General features: G+C 43.1%; 1 protein-coding gene across 9 annotated transcripts in view; it reads left to right on the plus strand.

Moving 5' to 3' along the window:
- PPFIA2 (PTPRF interacting protein alpha 2) overlaps positions 1–21,427 on the plus strand; it is a 409,727-nt gene that overhangs the window by 119,297 nt on the left and 269,003 nt on the right. For 2 of the 9 annotated variants that reach the window (XM_068276860.1, XM_068276861.1), the window contains exon 1: positions 14,003–14,403. The exons of 6 other annotated variants lie outside the window; for them this stretch is intronic. In XM_068276860.1, coding sequence (XP_068132961.1) covers positions 14,323–14,403 — 81 coding nt within the window. In that variant the 5' untranslated portion in view covers positions 14,003–14,322. Of the gene's footprint in view, positions 1–14,002; positions 14,404–21,427 lie in introns of those variants that run through there. One more of the 9 variants, XM_068276862.1, reaches the window with a different exon arrangement.

Here is a 21,427-nt window from a genome sequence, read left to right on the forward strand (position 1 = left end):
TACTGTCATAAAATTAGCATAATATCAACTTGGAATTATCCAAAAGTGTCTAATTGACCACCCCTGCTTAGCATTTGTTCTTGCCTTATTGATGGTTCTACAAAATGAGTACAGCATTATTTATATTTGTTTGATCTGATGTTTCGAATGAGGGTATGCATGGCTACTTATCATTTGTTTCCAACAGATAGAAGCAACATAAGCATATTGTGGATGCCTGTAGGTAGTGATGGATGAACATTGCTTGCTGACCATTTGCTGATTTGCGAATGGTCCACTGAAAATTTAGCAGTTTGCGGTGGACCCCATTGACTTTAATGGCAGATGAACTTTAAAAACCTTCAGGGCGCATTTGAAGCCACAATATCTTTTTGAATAGGTGCCAAATCTGTTCATAAACATGGGCAGGGGCATTTTTTACACAAAATAATTATTTTATGTAGAGGCTTTTTTAATATGTAAATGTGAAATTTGCATTTAGTTTATAGATTTTTTTTTTTTAAATAAGTTCTTTAGAATGGCCGTCATGTACACCTCGGTCAGGTGTGATTAGGGCCGGCTAAATTACAGTTTAACATATTTATGATATAGTTATAGAGAATGTTTAACAAAAAAACAGCCCCTGGTGGTTACTTACCTTAGAAGGGGAAAGCCTTTGGACCCTGAGGCTGCCCCCATTCTCTTCACTCACCGGCTACCAGTGCTGAGAGCCCCTGAAAAAGGTGCAGTAGTGGCTGAAATATTTACCTACTGCCCTCCTGCCCAGATGCAGTAGTGGCTTTCCGATGGGCACCAGCGGAAATAATCGAGCCCTTTAGTTCCGCTATACTGTGCAGTGGTATTTATCTAGTACTAGTACTATCTTGTGTTGCAAATAGTCTTTGTGACAGGAACTCATTCATGTCCATGTACACTTTACCCACTTTCTGCAGTATAATTTAAAAGTCTTATTTGTGCACTTTAAAGGGAACCAGAGATGAACGATTCACACAAAATAAACATATCAGTTGATAGCTTGTAAAGAATAAATGCTCTACCCGATAATTTTGCCACTCTGGTGTGCCTTTTTGAGTGCTTTTCATCCATTATTGCTCCAGGAAATATCCAATATGGCCGCCGGCTCATATCCCTTCTGCTTCCAGGTTATGAGGTGTTCTGGATGTGCTGTCTAGCCTCTATGAGACTATAGACAAGCAGGGCTGCTGCTGCAGCATTTCATCTGTGTGCTTTCAACTTCATATTCTGGTATGCTGTGTGGCTGCCTGTAGGAAGTGTCTCTCATAGTAATGAAACTGCATACAGTAGATAATAATGACTGGCTGCACAGACAGAGCACACAGATCACACAGCCACACTTGTCTGTTTCAGAGATTTTTCCTGCAGCAGCAGCCCCTCCTATGTCATCAGAGCTCTCAGTATGTAAAGCAGGAAATCTGATCCAGGAGGGGGAAGGCTTGGGCTTGAAAAGACTCCACAAAAGAGTGACTCAGCTATAATGATTCCAGGTCAAACCTCGACTGACTCAGTCAGGGATTCTTATCACAGCTGATTATAGACAGATTAAGCAGAGAAGATTTAAACTAAAAGCAGGGTAGGTGTTTACTGTCAGGTTCCCACTGATAAATGTAATGTAATGTAATTATATACAGTGGTATGCAAAAGTATTCGGCCCCCTTGACGTTTTCCACATTTTGTCATATTTCTGCCACAAACATGAATCCATTTTATTGGAATTCCATGTGAAAGACCAATACAAAGTGCTGTACACGTGAGAAGTGCAATGAAAATCATACATGATTCCAAACATTTTTTACTAATAACTGCAAAGTGGGGTGTGCGTAATTATTCAGCCCCCTTTGGTCTGAGTGCAGTCAGTTGCCCATAGACATTGCCTGATGAGTGCTAATGACTAAATAGAGTGCACCTGTGTGTAATCTAATGTCCATACAAATACAGCTGCTCTGTGACGGCCTCAGGGATTGTCTAAGAGATTATTGGGAGCAACAACACCATGAAGTCCAAAGAACACACCGGACAGGTCAGGGATAAAGTTATTGAGAAATTTAAAGCAGGCTTAGGCTACAAAAAGATTTCCAAAGCCTTGGACATCTCACGGAGCACTGTTCAAGTGATCATTCAGAAATGGAAGGAGTATGGCATAACTTTAAACCTACCAAGACCAGGTCGTCCACCTAAACTCACAGGCCGAACAAGGAGAGCGCTGATCAGAAATGCAATCAAGAGGCCCATGGTGACTCTGGATGAGCTGCAGAGATCTACAGCTTAGGTGGGGGAATCTGTCCATAGGACAACTATTAGTCGTGCACTGCACAAAGTTGGCCTTTATGGTAGAGTGGCAAGAAGAAAGCCATTGTTAACAGAAAGCCATGTGGGGGACACAGCAAACATGTGGTCAGATGAGACCAAAATGGAACTTTTTGGCCAAAATGCAAAACGCTATGTGTGGCGGAAAACTAACACTGCACATCACTCTGAACATACCATCCCCACTGTCAAATATGGTGGTGGCAGCATCATGCTCTGGGGGTGCTTCTCTTCAGCAGGGACAGGGAAGCTGGTCAGAGTTGATGATGGATGGAGCCGAATACAGGGCAATCTTGGAAGAAAACCTCTTGGAGTCTACAAAAGACTTGAGACTGGGGCAGAGGTTCACCTTCCAGCAGGACAAGGACCCTAAACATAAAGCCAGGGCAACAATGGAATGGTTTAAAACAAAACATATCCATGTGTTAAAATGGCCCAGTCAAAGTCCAGAACTAAATCCAATCGAGAATATGTGGCAAGATCTTAAAACTGCTGTTCACAAACGCTGTCCAACTAATCTGACTGAGCTGGAGTTGTTTTGCAAAGAAGCATGGGCAAGGATTTCAGTCTCTAGATGTGCAAAGTTGGTAGAGACCTACCCTAAAAGACTGGCAGCTGTAATTGCAGCAAAAGGTGGTTCTACAAAGTATTGACCCCGGGGGCTGAATAATTACGCACGCCCCACTTTGCAGTTATTTATTTGTAAAAAATGTTTGGAATCATGTATGATTTTTGTTCCACTTCTCACGTGTCACCACTTTGTATTGGTCTTTCACGTGGAATTCCAACAAAATTGATTCATGTTTGTGGCAGTAATGTGACAAAATGTGAAAAACGCATGCTTTTGCAAACCACTGTAAGGGCTCATTGCCACTATCGCGAATCCGCATGCGTCCAACGCATGCGGATTCGCACATGTAATGCAAGTGGATGGGCCTGTTTCCACTGTAGCGTTGTTGAGGTGCTTTTTTTTTTCAGCGGTGAAAAAATGCACAAAAGAGCCGCAGAATTCGCCTGCGAGTGGAATGCATGCGAATCGCATGCAATGTATTTAATAGGGAAATCGCATGCGTTTTCCCCATGCGTTTTTTGCCACGAATTCACATAGGTACCAATGTAAATTCACACAGGCAGTGACATGGTTAAAATCTCATATACCCTCACCTATGCGAATTTGCGGCAAAAAACGCATAAGGAATCGCATCCGCATGCAATTTCATCAGCGGTGGAATCCAGGCGATTCCGCCCCGCAATAGTGGAAACGAGCCCTAAGTCTGGCTAGTGCATGCATGCTGCTGCCCATGGCATGAATGGCATAAAGTGGCTAACCAACAAAGATTGCAGTCAGATTCTTTAGCTGTGGACAAAATCAAAAAGCTCTGCCTCCCCCCCTCCCCCCCTTCAAATTGTCTCTATTTAAATATGTAATATAGATAATGATATTCTTTACTAATTTAAGAGGACCTGTCACTGCATTCTAACTTTTTTTTAAATTCAATAACCTTCTGATCAAACTGAAACTGCCAACATATGTTGCACAGAGGCCATATACTATGCAGATAATTAGTATTGGACAGGTGAATGCTGATCTGCACTGCTCTCATTACTCATTAAGAACAATGCTGGTGCAGAATTCACTGAGGAAAAAATGTATCTTGTTTTTTTTCTGTGTTTATAGCTTCAATTGCTTGTATAGGCCAGACGAGACACAGGCCTGATTGTGCCATATTCTATCAGATCATGTGTTGCGTGCAGCTAGGTGAAAAGTGTTTGGGTTTCATGCAAGACATCCTGTTCTCAGCGGTGAGACATCTGTTATAATGCATCTTACCAGGTTACATAATCTCCGAAAACATGAGGACACAATTTGTTTAGTAATCATGTGCAAATGTTTTATCGTGTCAAGATGGTGCTATTGTGTCAATATTACTATTAATAAATATCAAACTAGTGGAAAAAGACAAACCTTTTTTTTTTCTCCCGACTTCATCCGGCATCTAAACTGAGACTGTTTAACCTTTGAAATACTGAAAACTAGTGGCAAATCAGTACTCCAGGCCATCAGCAATGCAGTCACAAATGCGTAGGCTACACAATGTTCACAGGGCCCCCTGCAGATCAAAGAACCAACTCCCATTAGTCACAAATTATCCTATAGCCACCAAAAGCCTCCCCTCCACGTAGTAGCCTAATCCTGTCTTATTGAGCTATGATGGATTAGCGCCATTAACCCCTCCCTCCCCCCACAACATTGTGGCTAGTAGTCTCGTATCCCCCACCCCCTGCATTGTGGCCAGTCCTTCTGCCACTCGCCACTCATCACCATGCAGAACAGTAGCGTAGGGAGTGGTGTCAAACCAACCTAATCCGTTGTAGGCTTTGAGTCTCCTCTCCCTCCCAGGAGCTGCACTGTATGCTGCTATATTCTGGCTGCTGAGTGATGACCTAACTTCATCGGAGGCTGGAGTGCGTTGTCATACAGCGTGGTTCCCAGGACAAAGAGGAGACCCGATGAAGCCTATGGCAGATTAGGTAGGTATGACAGCGATCCCTGAACTACTCTGCATGATGGTGGGGTGGCTCGAGTATAGACAGCTGTGGTGCCGCTACACGGTTATCGCTAATGAAATAACTCATGCACAGCACCCAAATGGTTAAACACAATTTAATTCTGTATCCATCTCTTTATGATGTAGTAAACACTGCCTTCCTCTTGCTAAGCTGCTCCCACTTGGTCAGCTGGTACCATCCCTAGTCATGTGATACTGTTGACAGGATTAGTGGACCTGGGTCTTCTAGTTAACCAGAAAGAGCAGATCAGTGAGAGAAGAAGGGACTGGTACAATTTACAAGTCAGGCGTGAGTCTCGCTCCATGAGCAGTTGCACACAGGTTCACTTTAAAGTGTATTTTACACATTAAAAACCCAGCTTTTATAATTAGTGGAATTTAAGCTGGCACAAAGCAGAAACTTGAATCTTATTTTCCATCTTCCATTTTATAGTGGTGGTTTTTTGAGATCTGCTAAAAGGGTCACCAAAGTGCTTTTTGAACAATCATGCAATTATTGTGCATTACTTAATCTCCTTAATAGCTGTGGACCCATTGGCTGCCTATTTATGAACAAATTATACGCTGTGTACACTGTCTGTACACTAAAGCTAATATCTTTCCTCACTGCTATTCCCTCCATATTTGTAAAGAAGGGTCAAGCAGGGGCTCCATATCTCTTTAGGGTAAGAAAGAAAAAAAAGGTAATGCATTATACTGTGTATTTGGACTATAAAACGCAATACTGTATTTCTCTACCAAAAGTGGAGGGGAAAAGTCTATACATCTTATGGTCCAAATAATACATATTTGGACCGGCGCCAGATGTCTCAGGTTGTCCCTCACAAATACCTATACTGTATATTGCAGCGCCTGCTGCCACCAGTCCCCCTGTGTCCTGGTTTGTCCCCCTGTGTCCCCATTCGTCCACTGCCTCATTGGAAGATGGCTTCCAGAAACCTGTGGTTACTTCCTGTCGATCGGAGCTGTGTGCACCTGGCTGCATGTATGCACATGAGGACAGAGGACACGGAGACAGAGGGGGAGAAAGTAGGACACAGGATAAATGGGGACCCAGGAGGTACAAGGAAGGAACAAAGGGGACATAATGATGGGGGAGGGGGGGGGGGGGGTCCATAAGATGCCCCTGCAGCATAGCCGCACCGGGTTTTGTATGTATATATTTTTCCCCCTTGTTTTTATCCTGTAAACCTAGGTGCGTCTTACAGTCTGGAGCATCTTATAGTCCAAAAAATACTGCAATTTTTAATGTGTTGCCCTTGAAAGACCTCTTTACTAGTTAAGGTTAAGTTCACATTGCATGCATCCACTGCATAGATTGCTAAATTGGCGGTTTCTGGCAATGCATATGTTACAATACGTGGTATCTCACCGCCATGTATTTGGAATGTGGGCAACGTGTGCACGTTGTCCGATAGACCACAACACGACTCACATTATTACAACGGTACCCGACACACTATGGATCTACTGTGCCAATGGCGTACATGCAAAAAGGGCGTCGGGGAAAAAAGGGCGCGGGGTGTAAACAGTAAGTGGCAATAACGTTTATAAAAAATATGTTGTATTTTGTTTACAATAATGTTTTACAAATTAAAAAAACATTAAATAATGTGAGTTCGCAAATTGTAAAAATGATAATCTTCCCTATTTTGAAAGTGAAACTTATAATAACGTTTGTTAAAAAACGATAATATATGTATAATAATTATAATTGTATAATATTGTGTATAACCTTCATTTATCGTTTCTTCATGTAATAAAATCTGAAAATATTGTTTAACAATGAAAAATAACTGTAGTAAAACATTTCTAAATATTACTAACATTTTAGTACAACTAAACCTAACCCTACACTCACACAGAACCCCCCTGGTGGTGCCTAACCCTAACCACTCCATGGTGGGGCCTAACCCTAACCCCCCCCCCCCCCCCCCCCTGGTGGTGCCTAACCCTAAATCTCCCCTGGTGGTGCCTAACCCTAACCACCCCCCTGGTGGTGCCTAACCCTAACCACCCCCCTGGTGGTGCCTAACCCTAACCACCCCCCTGGTGATATGTTTAATATATTTGTAAACATGATTTGTCACAGGCGCAGTTATAAACGTTAATAATCTCCGGCGCGCTTTTTTCCTGTTCGGCGCCCATTAAACGATATTTATTATGGGAGTGAATGGCAGCGCCCTTTTTTCCACTAGCTGCCGGCGCCCTTTTTTTATGCTTCCGTGCCAATGTGAATGGGCCCACTGTAAGACCACTGCAGTGCTTTGCTGTGTGATTATTATATGTAAATGACATTATTTTACGCACCGCAGTACATATAGTGTGAATGCACCCTGAGGCCTGAGATACACTGTGAGTGCTTTTTGAGCGCTTTTTCTGACCATCCGCCCTTTAAAAACCAAACAAAAAAACCCCGCTCCCATTGACTTGCATTAAAATCGCAGTAAAATCATGATTTTTCAAAAAAAAAAAGCAATTTCTTTTCATTGACTTTCATTGCTTAATTGTATGCGATGCAACACACAGGAAACATGCAGCACCGTTTTCTCCTTCTGTTACATTCCTGCTGTAACAAGGAACGCAAGCCCATTGTGAACCTAGCCTAATAGGTAAAGATTTTAAATTAATGAATGCGTAATAAATAGGCCTCACTTCCTGGCTAAAATTATTGCATTAAACTTATTAAGCTGTCTTTAGCAAATAACGTTGTCTTAGGCCATCTGGGGCATATGCCTGATGAGGTACCCATATTTTTGTTTTAGGCAGGAAGAGAAAAAGGGGGTTCTAAATGAAACCTAGAAACAAAACGAACGTGAACTTCCGCAAATGTTCACGAACCTGGCGAACCGCCATAGACTTGATGATGTATAGGGGTGGGTTGAACACGCTATATGTTCGCAGAGAATGCAAACAGCGGAAATTCGCTGGAAACTTCCCGCGGGCAAACTCTCTAGTGATAAGGTCTTTTTTTATTCTATTTAAAAATTGGTATTTGCCAGACTGTCATGCACCCTCTGTTTGTTTGTTTTTTGCCTTTGTTTGTTTGTTTTTTGTCTTCAAGACTAAAGTGCACCCAAGTGCATACAATCATGTTTTGGTAACTTGGCAATCAATAGGCAAAACCAAAAACCCCACCATTGTAAGGCACAACATCATGATTGTTGGTTAGGAGAACAGTTACGCAGATGTTTGGGTGGTGAAATGAAAGAATCTGCAGGACTAGGAATGTTTTGGAGCCTGGACAAAAATAGAATAGCTAATGTGTGGCCAGTGTAATGCTTAAAGATCACTTTTCATTAGAAAACTATGTACACAGCCATCTTGATATCGTTAGGTCTGGTACACACTTTCAATTATGATTGGCCAATCATTGACCAATTTTACCACCTCAATGTAGTATGAGATTTTATCTACACAATCTGTTTGGAGTATTCTATATCTGTTGACCCACATACTACATAGAGATGGTAAAATTGGTCAATCATAATTGAAAGTGTGTATCAGGGTATGTACACCCATCCAATTTTGATTGGGCAATTTGACTACTTCCATGTAGTCCAAAAGATTTTCAATACTTTGAATAGATTGTGTAGGTAAACTGTCATACTATATGGAAGAAGGAAAATTGACAGCTTTTGAAGTTGGGAAGCATTGACAGGCCTGCCCTGACTTAAGTCAATATATGCCGAAACCATAGCATGAGTCTGACAGCCCTGAAACGGTCACATATCTGTAGAGTTGTCCCGAACGGTTCGGCCATGAACATATTCACGTGAACATCTGTGGTTCGCGACGAAACGCGAACTTTATGGCGAGTTCGACCCGCCCCTATTCTACATGATTGGGCTAATATTGACCATCTACATCACAGTCAGCAGACACATGACAGCCAATCAGGCTGCACACCCTCCTGGAGACACAACCCCCCCCCCCCCCCCCCGCCGCGTCGGCCATTATCTCATTCGATGTTGCTGCAGTAGTAAGAGAAGGGAGAGAGTTGCTGCAGAGATTAGGGAAAGCTTAGTTAGGCTCTTGTAGCTTGCTCCTAGCTGATTTTTGTTGTTGAAAAGCGCCACAAAAAGAGCTCTGTTCAGAGCGAATGTTCTTGTGAAGTTTTTTATTTTTTGTGTGTGTGCCACTGACGCTGCATTATACAGCCCTGTGTGTTGCAGCTGCCCCTTGCTAATTGCTATACTGTGCAAGGCCCAGCACACTCAGTGCCTACCTTTTCACTGCACCTGTGTGTGACAGCTGCACATTTATAATACCAGTCCGACCGTGCATACCTGTTCCTGTTCACTGCACCCTGGGTGACAGCACGCAGTGTTATATAATACCAGTCACTGCATAACTGTTAACTGCACCTGTGTGTGTGACAGCTGCACATTGTATTGATACCAGTCACTGCATACCTGTTCACTGCACCTGCGTGACAGCTCAGCGGTGTTTAAATTTTTGTGTGTGTCTGCCTCAGATGAGAGCAATGCCATCTGTACTCTCTGCCACCAAAAATTGAGCCGTGGAAAGACCAAGACAACTACCTTACGAAGGCACATGATTACAAAGCACAAACTGCAATGGGATGACCACCTGAGGAAATTCGGCACACAAAAGCAAAGCCACACACCGCAGTGTAAGATACCATCACGCGATTATTTCTCAAACAAGGCAATACCCAAACTGTACCATGATGTTGAAAGGCAAGTGGTGTAATCTCTGGCACACAGCGTTGGGTCAAGGGTCCATCTGACCATGGATGCCTGGTCTGCAAAGCACGGCCAGGCCTGCCCGAAGACTAAGTTAGTCCCCACACACAGCATCTCTGCCTGCATGCCGTGTGACTGCCTGCCCCAAGACTAAGTCGGTCCCCACACAGCATCTCTGCCTGCAGGCCGCTTGACTGCCTTCTCCGCCACCACCAACAGGGTCCAGGACTTCAGGTGGATTCCTGAATTTTTAAGGCCGCTATAATAATTTTTCTGGTGCGTGTAGATGCCTACCTAATTTTTCTGGCTGCACTGCGGCTGCAGCAACAAAACAAAAGGCATGTACATGTGCCAATTCCCCTTCGTGATCGTTACCTTGCCGCAATGAAGGGGCTTACGTATCACAAAGAAGCAATGACCGGCTAAATGAGTGTGTTGGAGTTGGGGTGCACACTTGACCCAAGAAGATAGATAATAAGGTCGTTGCTTCATTGTGGACAGACCAAATTCGATCAGCTGGACACCCGGTCACTGTTGTTCTGTCATTCAGCTACCTCAGCCCGACCATATGGGCTTGAAAACCGCCATCGCCTGCACTCTCGACATGGTGCGCACCAGTCCAGCACGGCCGTCACTACACAAACAGCTGTTTGCGGTGCGTTACACAGTGAGTTTAGTCTGTCAGTGTGAAGCAGTACACTAATTACACTACCTGATTGATGTATACAAGATGTATATATGTATATATATGTATATATATGTGTATATATATGTATATATATATATGTATATATATGTATATATATATATATATATATATATATATATATATATATATATATGATGTTTTGAAGCACTTTAGGCCTCCAATTTAGCAATACAATGTGATTTCTGCCCTTAAACCCTGCTGTGCGTAAAATGCAGATTTTTCCTCGGGACTTTTGGCGTTTATCCCACTCCGCCATGCCCCCCTCCAGGTGTTAGACCCCTTGAAACATATTTTCCATTACTTTAGTGGCCACAATTAGAGTTAGTTTTGAAGGTTCACTTGCCCATTGAAGTCTATGGCGGTTTGGAAGTTCGCATGTTCGCAAACTTTTTTTTACATGTTCAAGCTTGAGGTTCGCGAACCAAAATTGGAGGTTCGCGACAACTCTACATATCTGTTGCTCCAGGGTATCTGTACTGACACGTTACATCATGAGATAAACAGGAAAGTGGTCATGTCTGCAGTACTGCCAGAACAAAGTGCTTGGGCTACAGCAATACTGACATAAGCTGACCTAGAATACCCATAAAACTGCACCGCTTATATTTTTTTTTTTTTATCTGTAATTGGTGCGGTTTTATGGACATTTTTGTTTTCCTCACTTCACTCATGAGATACTGTATGTATATTTACAATGCCATGTCTGCTTATAACTAGTGTTCATTTTATTTCTCACTGAGAGGATTTGACATACAAGCATGCAAATTATAGTTTTCTCAAGTCAGGACTTAGTTGTAATATAGCCAGGGCCGGTTTAAGCAACAATGGGGCCCCAGGGCAAAATAAACCTGGGGGGCCCCCGCAACATATACCCCGGAACAAAAATCGGCATTAGGGGACCTTTTTTGCAGCTGGATAGTCAGGGTGTGAAGTCCCAATCGGTCGGAGCTCCACATTCTGGCTATCCCAGCCTGCATGGGGGACAAGGGGTTAAAAAGTTTCAGGAGGGGGGACCCCACATAATTTTTTAAAAAAAAGAATTCCCACACTCTAAACATAAAAAAAAAAATTGGGAAAATAGGAAAAAATGCCAGGGATCTTCATACAGCCATATTGCGGCTGTATAGCGATCCTTGGCCAAAGCGCTGCGTATAGACCCCCTGGAAACCCCGTCAGGAAATGTATTGCGCTTTCGTTTTGATGCATGTAAAATTACACTACCGTTAGGTTTGCTACTAAAAGTGACATTTACCGCATTTAAAAGTATACTTTTTTCCTTCGAAACTTTAAAATCGATTTTCTCAAAAACTATAAGGTCTTTTTGAAAAATTGTTTTTTCCTCTTATTCCTAATGATCTTTTTAATATATCCTGCAAATTTAGGGTTTCTAGCATTTAAGGGGGATTTGCTATAAACCATTAACCACCCTGGCGTTCTATTAAGATCGCCAGGGCGGCTGCGGGAGGGTTTTTTTTAAATAAAAAAAAAACTATTTCATGCAGCCAACTGAAAGTTGGCTGCATGAAAGCCCACTAGATGGCGCTCCGGAGGCGTTCTTCCGATCGCCTCCGGCAGCCAGAAGTAACACGGAAGGCTGCAATGAGCAGCCTTCCGTGTTTGGCTTCTCCTGTCGCCATGGCGACGAGCGGAGTGACGTCATGGACGTCAGCCGACGTCCTGACGTCAGCCGCCTCCGATCCAGCCCTTAGCGCTGGCCGGAACTATTTGTTCCGGCTGCGCAGGGCTCAGGCGGCTGGGGGGACCCTATTTCGCCGCTGCTCGCGGCGGATCGCCGCAGAGCGGCGGCGATCGGGCAGCACACGCGGCTGGCAAAGTGCCGGCTGCGTGTGCTGCTCTTTATTTGAGCAAAATCGGCCCAGCAGGGCCTGAGCGGCAGCCATCGGCGGTGATGGACGAGCTGAGCTCGTCCATACCGCTAAGATGGTTAAAGTCGGCAGGTTTTTAAATGTGTATTTTTTTTCCTTTGAAACTTTAAAATCGATTTTCTCAAAAACTATAAGGCCGATTTGAATTTTTTTTCCTCTTGTAGCCACTGGGGCAGCTGCCTCCTTTGCCTCTATAGTAGCGCCGGCCCTGAATATAGCTAACCATCACTGGTAAATTACAGCCATAAAACTCTCTTGCCTGGCACAGAACAGCTTCTGAGTGTAGGGGCGAGATAAAAAAGTCAATAGTTCATAGGCATACCTCGGGCAGTGGCATAGCAATAGGGGTTGCAGAGGTAGCAACTGCATCGGAGCCCTTGGGTCAGAGGGGCCCCGAAGGGTCCACCCTCTATCACAGTATTAGCTCTCTATTGGTCCTGTGCTGTTAATAATCACTTCTATAGATGCTTTGAATAGTAGTTATCCTTAACGCACTGTTCCCCAACCCCTTCTTGCACCTCTGGCACTGTAGTTTTTTTGTTTTTTTTTGTATGTTTTTATACGCCGTATCAATTGTTATGTATAGAGTGCTTGGGGGGGCCCCATGTAAAACTTTCACCGGGGCCCATAGCTCCTTGGCTACGCCACTGACCTCGGGGACACTAGAAGACCCTGCCATGTAGCTGAGATGGTAAAATATGTAACAGTATTTTTTTTTTTAGTTTTTTATACAGAACATACTGGGGGAATTCTAAATGAAAATAAAATTTCAGTATTATAAAGAAGACTTGTAATGACTCCTATAAGAACATACAATATTATTCAAGATAGCCATTTTTACTTCAACTATCCTGATTTCAGATGCTTTGTCTAACTATACATTTCTATATTGTTACGTAGTCACGCCCTCCACCCCAGTGATGTTTAGCCTAGACTATGTCATGCTGCCTTTTGCACCAGAGCACTCTGGGAGATTAGCTGATGTTTCTACTCCTTAACACAGAGAAGGGAAAAATACCACCTCACCTTGCCAGCGGTAAAGATGCCAGAATCACTTACAAATTTAAGAATGTAAATCGGGGAGAGGTAAGATTTTACAATGGGCAAATACTGACTAATTTATAAATGACTATTGTAAATGGTACTTGTACTGTAAATCAGTATCTTCCATCAGACCCCAGCTCAATTGTAATTTTTTGTTCGTGCACTGATGAAATATGATTTTTTTTTTCCATTTGAAAAGCTTTGTTACCAAATGTAGCAAGGCACAAACCTGTGGAGCTAAAATAAGCTCATAAAATGAGAATGTGCGTGCATTTTCCAGCACGATTTATAGTTCCAGCTGTCAGTGGATGCTCGGCCAGATGTGTGCTCAAGGTACCACAAACTTTACGCTAGTGATTAAAAATCTATTCATCTCTTAATGCCCACGCTTGGTAAATGTACATTTAATTAGGGTGAGGTTTGTTGTGTTAGCGCAGCCATGCCTTTTTATATGTATCAAAGTGATTGATATTATGGGAAATGCTGTAGGCTGCTGGTAAGCGTACAGGGTTAGTGATAAATAAATCTGCTGTGCTCTTAGTGTGATCCTAGCAGTGACAGTGTCTGACCTGCAATCAATCTGAAGTGTCATTTCATTCAGGTTGTGTGTCAGTAGAGGTCCCTGCCTTGCACTGATCACACACGCTGCATAGGATGCTGTGTGTTTATTGGTTAGCTAGCTAGGATGCTTAGCATAATCACTTTGCTAGACTGTGGTTGAAGGGAGGTGATTATCACTGAGAACAGATGGGCAGGACCAAAGCATTGCCAGATTCTGTGCAAGCTTCATACTGTAGGGCTCCTCTCTTTTCCCCATCTGATTCCCTATGTGTTTTTATGTCACTGCGTTTACATGCCCTGTGAGGTTCAAATGAGAGCAGAGGCTGAGTACCGATCTTGCCCTCTGCTCAGAAATGCCGGGGATGGAGCCTTTTAAATGCTCGTGCATGGAAGGGATAGGGCAGCTTCTGCATTGCACAGTAGTCTTTCGTAATGCATGAAAGGATTTATAAAGGACCCTTAAATCCCTCGCCTGCATCTGTATCATTTTGTGGATTGTATCGCTTGTGACATCAGAAATGATTTTCTCGGAGATGAACACAGTTTCCGGATCTCCTAAAGTACATCCACCAAATGGGACCAGGTACTACAATTTCCAGGTATGTTTGGGACACGCAGCTTTCACAATTGCTTGATCTTTGGTTGTCTACTATAGCTTTAAGTTATTTTTCTGCTCTTCTTATTGGTGTAATTGTTTTGGTGAGTATAACATGCAGCCACTGACCCTGTGTAGTGATTGGTATTGACAGAAGCAGACTTAAAGTGCAATCATTTATAGGTGTAAATCAATAGATTTAAAGTCTAAGCTTTTGATAGGAACTACTCAGTCTTGTTCATCAATGTTATCTTGATTATCTTCTGCCATAGATTATAATCGCACACTATTATAATAGAGCTAGATGCAGCTCCTGAAGTTGCCATCCTTTGATGTGTAGAAAAGAAAGCGGAATAAAGCATATTTTGTTTGTGATCAATGTCAATGCGTACATGAGCCTTCAGTGTGTGGTGTAAGCACTGCAGGGGGCACTACCACCCCGATGAGCCATCTACTGCTTCAACAAGTTAGTAGCAGACCCCTAACAGTGAGATTAGTACAACCTGCATTGTCACGGTTTCTTCATACCGAGAAGCAAAAAATCCCATAATAGCTTTAATTTTATATATTCAACCGTGCTCAACTCTTGGCAGTACTTGGGCTTTGAATAAGCATTTCTAAAAATGTTACGGGGAAAAAAAGACTATTTTTGCTTGCTTTTGAATTATTCATGGACTCTGACATGACTATGGAATAGCGTAAAAGAAATTATTAGCTCTCATAGGATATGGATTCCTATTGCTGTTTTGTCTGACTGTATTTTCACAATAGGGATTTCTTGTGAATGTGCCGTGTGTGCAGTTTTATAGGTCTCAATGCATACATTTAATTAGATGTCTGAGAAATATCAGGTTGCCAAGAGGACGATTCATCTGAGGATCTTTAAATAGCTCTGATTTTTTTTTTTTTTAATATAATTCTATTGCTATACAGAAGGTAGTAGCATGCAGGGACCCATAGCAATCATTCCGACAGTCTATGGTGACTGCCAGTTGATGCTCCTGCCCTGCTAGGTGGGAAGGTGCTGTTAGTACACAGCTGTAATAATGTGCATATTGAATGGTCAGGTGAAACATTCAACCCACACTTCAATATAGCCTTGGGGTTTTTTGCAGATTTTATTTATTTTTTGTAAGTAGACCATTTCAGGGCTCATTATGATGTTTTGGAAATGAAGCCTCATGTGTAAGATGCGATTATATGAGTAGCTGCCCACATATGTAATATTGTGGTCTAGGTGGAATCCGTTCTGTTCGCTGATAATGAAGGTACAAAAAAGTCTGTGTGCCATTTTTTTGAAGGGAATTGTATTTTCATTTAAACTCAACTGAACTTTTTTCACTTTTATTCCAGTTCTAACATTGTTTTAGTAACTTTCCTGGCCAGAGCTGCAGAACCTGCAGTGTGTTTCATGAGCCTGCCATCTTTCCTTTAGGAAATTACTTTACCTGCAGAACTGATTCACATTGATTGAAATCTGACAGCTGCTGCAAACGCTAAAGGGTTAGTTGTGCTCCTGCATTTTTTATATGTTTTGTTTACAAGGCACAGCAAGCTGATGCTCTTATTCTGTGCTGTCAACTCCATAGAACTTCACTGGTTGGGTGTGTATTTGTTATATATGTGTATGCATCCATACCAAGAAGTATAAATATTTGTTGGTTCCCTCACTCTGCTGGCAAAACTTGTTTATTGAAATGAATAGCACCAGTGTATGGTGCTCAGACTGGCCAACACCATTTTGTACACTGGACATATGTGGCACAATTCAGACAATTAGCACTGTTCACACCAGGCCAGCTGCACTGCATTTTGACAGAAAGCAAACTGATTCAAACTGGATAGATTGAAGCCAACAGTGTTTTGCTTTTTGTACCGGTTCACATATATCCGTGTGTACCATGTTCATTTTTTTCTGTTGGTTTTCTGCAATGGACAAATTCACCCAGAATTAGGGAACATGTTGCCTGGCTGGATAGTGTACTGGTTAAGGGATCTGCCTCTGACACAGGAGACCAGGGTTCGAATCTTGGCTCTGCCTGTTTAGTAAGCCAGCACCTATTCAGTGGGGAGGCCTGCTACCGCCTATAGAGCCAACCCTGGTAGCTGTAGCTCTGGCGCTCTGAGTCCGGCAACAGAAAAGCGCAATATAAATGTTTGCTGTCTTGTCCAATGGCATTCATCTGTATTGATCCTTGCAACTGATCACAGTGCCTGTCTGGACTGGTACAGCTTGCTCATGCAGTATACTGTAGATATGGCCTGTTATTGTGAGAACCCAGCCTTATTAAATAGGGTGGCGCAATGCCACCCCATTTCACAAGGCAATTCACTATGGTCAGTTGCCAGTGAATTGTTTTTTAGGTTTAAAGGGAACTGGAAGAGAGATGGATATGGAGGCTGCCATGTTTATTTCCTTTTAAACAATAATAGTTGCCTGGCAGCCCTGCTGATCTTACTGGCTGCAGTAGTGTTTGAATCACACACAGGTATGCAGCTAATCTTGTCAGATTTTAGTCAAAAACCTTGAACCTGCATGCTTTAAGAGTTTTTGGCTAGAGGATCAGGACAGTCAGGCAACTGGTAAATTAAATCAATTAGTAAGCCTCCATAGCTCTCTCACTCCAGGTCCCCTTTAAAGGCTAGTTTTAGTGGTTTTAAAGAAAACCTGTACTGAAAATAAAAGTCAAAATAAGCATACACAAGTCATACTTACCTTCCATGTAGTCTACTCCTCAGTGTCTTTCTCCTGTCCCGCGTCCTATTTGTTCACTATGATCAAGGGAATTTTCCGTCCTCCATTTTGAAAATAGGCATTACCCCATAACGGCTTTCTGGTCAGCACACAGTTAAACTGTAACATCGCCCACTTGAGCCATAGGGAAACATGAACATTACCTGGTACATCAGTTTTCCTCTCAGCTATAACTGACAGCAACTGATATTTTACTGACAGCAACTGATATATTTCAGATCTGACAAAATATTGTCAGAACTGGATGGGATTATTGTCAGAAGAAAATGGTGAGCTTCTGAGAGGAACTGATGGCAAGGTAACTCTGTAATGTTCACTTGAAGTTACCTCGTGTTTATTTTAAATATTTTTACTCAGTACAGGTTCTCTTTAAGAAATGCTTCATTGTGAAGCAGTTTGAAGTATTTAGGTCTTTCACACAAAGTCTGTTGCGTTGCATTGCGATTGACAATAGTAATCCGTAGCATTCTTTGCATTAACTCAGTAATGCGTGCATTTACAGTAGTGGTGAAACATATTTTCATGCTGCTGTATGCTTCACTGTATCGTTGCACCGCGTGTGTAATGCACAGTGCAACTTTTCGGCAGTGTTCTATCACAATAAAAGTAATTTCGCGACATGATTTGCAATTACAATTCAAAATTGTAATGCAAAATTTCTGAAAAAATCCTAATGAAATTTGGTTTTAACCGTAACTTTACAATTTTGCATAATTTTTGCGTCATTTTGTGCCAATTTAGTGATTAATAGCAAGCCCCCATATGTGCTATCATAACCAGAATTGCTATTTATGTTAAGGGGAATAGTGGGAACAAGTGGGAAAAAAAAAGTCCCTGTAGTTTGAGACTTGATTTTGAAAATTAAGGACGCATTCACACTGAGACATGGCGTTTAAAGTCGCAGCGCGTCTACGTTCAGAGGTAATGCACTGCAAGCAGTGAGTTACCACAACGCAACATTTTTTTCAACGCGACTTTAACGTCGCACTGTGAATGGCAGATAGGATTATCATTGCAGTGCGGTAAGCTGCGTTATAAGACTTTTTATAACGCAGCTCTGCAACGTGAATGCGACCTTAAAGGCAACTGGTTTTTAAACTCTGTAAAATGACATTTTGCATTTAAAAACCATTTTTCCATTGAACTTTTAAAATCCATTTTCTCAAAGACTACCGGGTACTTTTGAAAAAAACATTTTTTCTTTAACTTGTTCCTGCTATTTCCGTTAAAGGAGAACTGAAACGAGTGGGATACTGAGGCTGCCATATATATTTCCTTTTCAAGTGACCCAGAGAAGAAAAATATATAAGACTAGTAGACCTAAGCCCGTTTCAAAACGGGCTCTAGGTCTGTGTTGAAACCCCACCTCCCTCCCCTCCCCTCTCATCCCCTTTCTTCCCTCTCATCCCCTTCCTTCCCTCTCATTCTCCCCCGTGACCGCCGCACAGTCACTGCGCATGCGCGCGCCCATCGTGCACCCGCCGCATGCCCCTTCTGGCCCCATCAGCCTCAGCTCTCCTTAGTCTCTGCATCCCGGGACACACACACACCACACACACACACACACACACACGCACACACACACACGAAGTGCAGGGATGGGACGTAGAGACACAGGAGTTTTATTATAGAAGATTTTTACTTGCCTGGGGCTTCCTCCAGCCCCATAAGCATGGATACGTCCCTCGCTGTCCTCCTGGGTGCCTCCGTTAAGCCGCAATCCGCTCCCGGTATTCGGCTCAGTTGGGTCCAGTCTGACTCGGTGACGTCAGCCGTGGTCTCCTGCGCTTGCGCAGAAGGCCCACTGCTGACGTCACTGAGCCGAATACCAGAGCTGATTGCCGCTTAACGTAGACATTCAGGAGAATGACGAGGGACGTATCCATGCTTATGGGGCTGAAGGATGCCTCTGGTAAGTAAAAATCTTTAATATCCGTAGTCTCTGGTACACTTTAACCTCTTGAGGACCCTGGGCTTAAACCCCCCTAGTGACCAGGTCATTTTGTTCAAAATTGGCCACTGCAGCTTTAAGGCCAAGCTGCAGGACCGCACAACACAGCACACTAATGATCCCCCCCTCCTTTTGTCCCCACCAACATAGCTCTCTATTGGTGGGGTCTGATCGCCCCTGCAGTGTTTGTTTTTTTAAATATAAATATTTATGTTATTTTTTTTTAATTAAATTTGTGTATTTTTTTAAATATTTTATTCCCTCCATCCCTCCCACCCCCCAGGCAGCCAATAACGGCGATCGGCTGTCATAGGCTTCAGTCTATGAGAGCCGATCGCTCTCTCGTCCTCCAGGGGGACAGCCGTGTCACACGGCTGTCCCCAGTACAGCGCTGCTGCAGATCGCAGCGCTGTACAATACAATTAAGCGGCGGTTTCGCCGTTACAGTCTCCAGAGCGGCAATCGCCGCTCGGAGACTGAAGGCGGAGCTCCGCTCCGCCCACCAAGCAGGAGATGCGCGCGCATCCTGCGCGCGATCTCCTGCAAATGCAAGCCCCAGGACTTTCCGCCAATCGGCGTTAGGCGGTCCTGGGGCTGCCGCCGCGGCCACGCCTACCGGCGTGTAGCCGTCGGCAAGTGGTTAAAGGATACCCGAGGTGACCTGTGACATGAGATAGACAAGTGTAAGTACAGTGCCTAGCACACAAATAACTATGCTGTGTTCCTTTTTTTTTCCTTTCTCTCTGAGTTAAACATCAGGTATGTAAGTGGCAGTTCCTGTCTGTCAGGACTTGAGCAGACTACAGTGTGACGCTTACTGATAAGAAATTACAACTATAAAACACTTTCCTAGCATAAAAATGGCTTCTGAGAGCAGGAAAGAGAAACAGTTCATAGATTTTAGCTCTGGCATGCTTCAATGAATGTGTCATTGAGCACAATCAATACAGTAAAAAGTAGATTTAAATATTAAATTGTGGAATATCTTATTTTCACCTCTGGTGTCCTTTATGCAATAACAGTTACCTGGCATTCCTGCTGATCCTTGGCCTTTAATACTTTGAGCTACAGACCCTGAGCAAGCATGCAGCAGATCAGGTGTTTCAGATATTATTGTCAGATCTGACAAGATCAGCTGCATGCTTGTTCCTGGTATTATTCAGACACTACTGCAGCCAAATAGATCCGCAGGCAACCAGGTTTGTTTGAAAGTAAATAAAAATGGCAGCCTCCATATTCTTTTCACTACGGTTGTCCTTTAACATGCTTTGCTATTAATTGATAGTCACCATGAAATTTCATAAAAAGCTTTCCAGATTGTGACTACGTATGGCTGTAATTCAACATTTTTCGCAGCATTTCATGTAATAGTTATTAGGAGATTATGATCATCGTTTGTGTTTTCATCCATATTTGATTGTGCACCATCATCACCACTTTTGTGGTGCTACCTACTAGTATGACGGCTTTCATCTGCTCTTCTGCTGCAAGTAAGTTCTGCCATGAGCTTCCCATGCTGTGCCTGGCTGACAGGATTACTTTGTACAGTAATATGAATCCTATGTTTTTGATCAGCACATCAGGACTGAAAGTACAGGTAGGGAAAGGACTGCTGAGAAGTGATCAGGCCTAGTTGGAGAAGTCATGTCATGTGTCAGTGAGTGAGATCAGACATGTTAGTAAGGTTTTTTGCTGTTGCACAGGATGTAAAGAATCAGGGAATTACAGAGAGCTGGATAAGTAAGATGAAACAATTAAGCCAGCAGACCTCACATGTTTGTCTGGTCGGAGGGAAACACATGACAACCAAAGGCTTCTTAGCTCTCTTCAGAGGAGCAAAATCCAGTAATTAGTTAAACTTGCATTATTGATTAGTGTATAACTGGGGGTGGTTAGCAATAATATAGCATTATACACATCAGCTACACAATGTGAAATACTGGAAATACCACTATGAAACAGGATAGGAGAATAATGCGGTTGAGGTTGCAGTAAGAAGGGTATCACTTACCCAGTACTTAGTACTGAATGTTACCATGCCATATCCACATCAGGGCCCGCACTACCACAGGGGCAACTTGGGCAATTGCCACAGCCCCCCCCCCCCCCTTTCTCTCCCATATTCCCCCACTTGTGCTCACTGGGGCCACTGTAAAGCTTTTGGCAGCAGCAGCATAGAAAGTCGCCTCTCTGGTAGACGGAGAGCATGGACTAGTGGAGCAGTGTGACAGCATGCCAGACACGTGAGTTACTACTATGCTGCAGCTGCCAAAAAATAAAGTTGGGCAGTGGAGACCTGGTAGAGGTGGAGGGCAGTCGGCC

Source organism: Hyperolius riggenbachi, chromosome 3 (genome assembly GCF_040937935.1).
Source record: "Hyperolius riggenbachi isolate aHypRig1 chromosome 3, aHypRig1.pri, whole genome shotgun sequence".
NCBI lineage: Eukaryota > Metazoa > Chordata > Amphibia > Anura > Hyperoliidae > Hyperolius > Hyperolius riggenbachi.